This window comes from Corapipo altera, unplaced genomic scaffold (assembly GCF_003945725.1).
Source record: "Corapipo altera isolate COAL_440 unplaced genomic scaffold, ASM394572v1 328, whole genome shotgun sequence".
NCBI classification, from domain to species: domain Eukaryota; kingdom Metazoa; phylum Chordata; class Aves; order Passeriformes; family Pipridae; genus Corapipo; species Corapipo altera.
The window spans coordinates 4,211-6,889 of NW_020885154.1; the positions used below are offsets into that span (position 1 = coordinate 4,211).

Sequence of the window (2,679 nt, forward strand, 5' to 3'; positions counted from 1 at the left end):
GGAGCCGGGATTCCCTCCCGGAGGGGACGGATGGAGAGATACCCCCAGGTGTTTTTAACCAAACCTGAGGACTGGTTACAAGCTGCCAATTTTGGCAATTTTGGCTGGAACCATTTCTGTGGGTTTTGTTCCCAGGACAGAGATGCTGCTGCAGGAGCTGCCGGAGCCTCTCCCGCCGGGAATGCCGACTCCGGCATCGCTATGGCAACTCTATTTACGTCCCAGCCCCGTGTTATTATTTGCTCATGAGCCCATTTCTGGGCTGTTTGCTGGGAAATCGAGGCTGGAGAGCTCGTGGAAATCCCTGGATTCATCCACCCGACCCGCTCCGGGCGGGCTCGTTCCAGCCAAATTCTGGCGAGGCGGAGAATCGAAGCTCCGGAAAAGTCCCGTGGAAAAAAAATTAAGGAGGTGGATAAAGAGAAACCCCTGGTTTGCATCTCTGTTCTTGTCCCAGGGAATCTCTCTCTCGTTCCCCAAGGGAAAAGCCCACGAGCCAGAAGCACCGGGAATTTCAGCAAGGAGAAAATTAGTGAATGAAAACCAGAAAAAAAACCCCAAAACCCTGTTTTTACATTATGCTGCTCCCAGAGCCTTTGGTATCCATGGATTTGGGATCTCCCTGCGCGCTCCAGGGTGACCTGGAGGTTGGGATGCACTTATGGAAGCTCTGGGGGTCACGCAGAGGGGGAAGGAGCAGCTCCTTCCTTACCGGAACGGCTCTTCCCATCCTGAGCCTGGAGATCGGCGCCGAGGGACAGCAGCGTCAGGATGGTGCGTCCGTGTCCTTCCTGCAGGGGAACAGGGAATTCGGGATCAGCTCTGATGATCCCTGACCTGGGAGGGCACAGATCTGCCCTGTCACGGTCAAATCTGAGGATACCAGGAGCTGCTCCAAGGTCCTCTGGAGCTTGGAGCGGATGGAAGTCGTGGTTAGGTGCCTGTGGAAGTGCAGGTTGGATCCACAACGCAGGAATTCCCCTGGCACAGCAGGAATGCTGCTGTTATCCCATGGGAACGGGCCAGAGAGGTGCCACCAGGCACCTTCATGGAATCACAGGATGGTTTGGGTGGGAAGGGACCTTAAAGCCCATCCAGTTCCAACCCCAGGGACACCTTCCACTATCCCAGCTTGCTCCAGCCCGGCCTTGGACACTTCCAGGGATCCAGGGGCAGCCACAGCTTCTCCAGGAATTCCATTCCAGCCCCTCCCTTTCCTTCCCAGTATCCCATCTAGCCCTGCCCTCTGGCACTGGGAAGCCATTCCCTGTGTCCTGTCCCTCCACACCTTGTCCAAAGTCCCTTTCCAGCTTTCAATTCCAAATCCCTGTAACTCCCAGTTGCTCTTCCCGGGGTTATTTCAGCTCCAAGAGCTGTTGCTCACGTGAGCTGTGGATTTCCCAAAGGATTGCTCCAGGATTTGGGATGCCCTGTGGGATGACACAGCCAGCCATGACCCCCAGTGTCCTCCCTCCTTCCTCTGCCCGGAATTCCAGACTCCACAGGGAAGAACACAGCACAGCCCCCACCCTTCTCCTCTCTCCATGAATAAATCCTCTCTCCCTAAATAACACACCTGATCCTGGAATTCTTCAGTGCCATGAATTAGCCTCTGTCGTGCAGGATGAGAATGGAAAGCTCTTTTTTATCCCCACCACCCACTCCTTTCCCTCATTCCCACAGGATTCCATAGGATCTTCCCCATGCCCGAGGCTCCCCTTTCCCTGCTGCATTTTCCATGGCTCCACTCCCTTTTCCACGGCAAAGACGTGGAGCCAGGAACTGCTTCAGCTGCCACAGGCTGGGCAGCAAATTGAGTAGAAAAAAAACCCCGTAATTCGATTTTCCCGTGTTTAATAAATGCCAAAAGAAAAGAAGGATAAAGGAAAAGAAAAAACCCACCCCAAAAGAAATGATGGTGTAAATCCAAAGTGACACCGAGCCCGGGCGAGGGAGAGAATCCCATCCAACCTTTCCCTAATCAGCCAGGACGGAGCTGGGATCTTCTCCAAGGCACATTGTATTCCCCAAAAACGTCCCCTTGGCAACCAGAAGGGTTTTCTGGGAGCAAGGAAGGAAAGGGGAGCCGGGAGAAAGGGCTCCTTTGTGGGGCTGGATCCCGGCTGCCAGCATTCCCAGGGAGGTTTTTATAGGACTGGGGGCACTGGGATGTTGCTTTATTCCCACTGCAAGTCTAGACCGGGCTCTGAGAGCTGCAGGTTCGAGCCCAGGAGGTTTAAAATCCCGGGATCTGGGCAGGGATGTTCCCTGGCTGCTGGTTGCCAGCACGGCGTGGAGCGACAATTCCAGGCAGGAGGGAATCCTGGTCAGCAGGATTTCGGGATCTGCTTTGCAGGACTCGCAGCCCATCAGGCCCCGCTTCCCACGCAGGAGGAGGAGAAGGCTCCAAGGATTCTCACTGCCTGGAATTCAAAACAGCTCCGGAGTGAAGGACACAGATAAGCTCCGGGAGCTCCCCCCGCCTTCCCACGTCGGGGCAGATCCTGCCTCCCCCTCTGCACAGCTGGACACACTCATGGAATCATGGAATGGCTCGGCTGGGAAGGGACCTCTAAAGGTCATCTGGTCCAACAGGAACATCCTTTGATATCCCAGGTTGCTCCAACCTGGCCTTGGACACTCCCAGGGATCCAGGGGCAGCCACAGCTTCTCTGGGAA

General features: G+C 55.3%; 1 protein-coding gene across 1 annotated transcript in view; it reads right to left on the reverse strand.

The window, feature by feature from the left end:
• The window catches only part of ANKRD16 (ankyrin repeat domain 16), a 9,987-nt gene that overhangs the window by 1,433 nt on the left and 5,875 nt on the right, over positions 1-2,679 (reverse strand). Inside the window, exon 5 of the mRNA XM_027670228.1 lies at positions 713-791. Within this exon, the coding sequence (XP_027526029.1) occupies positions 713-791 (79 nt within the window). The remainder of the gene's footprint in view (positions 1-712; positions 792-2,679) is intronic.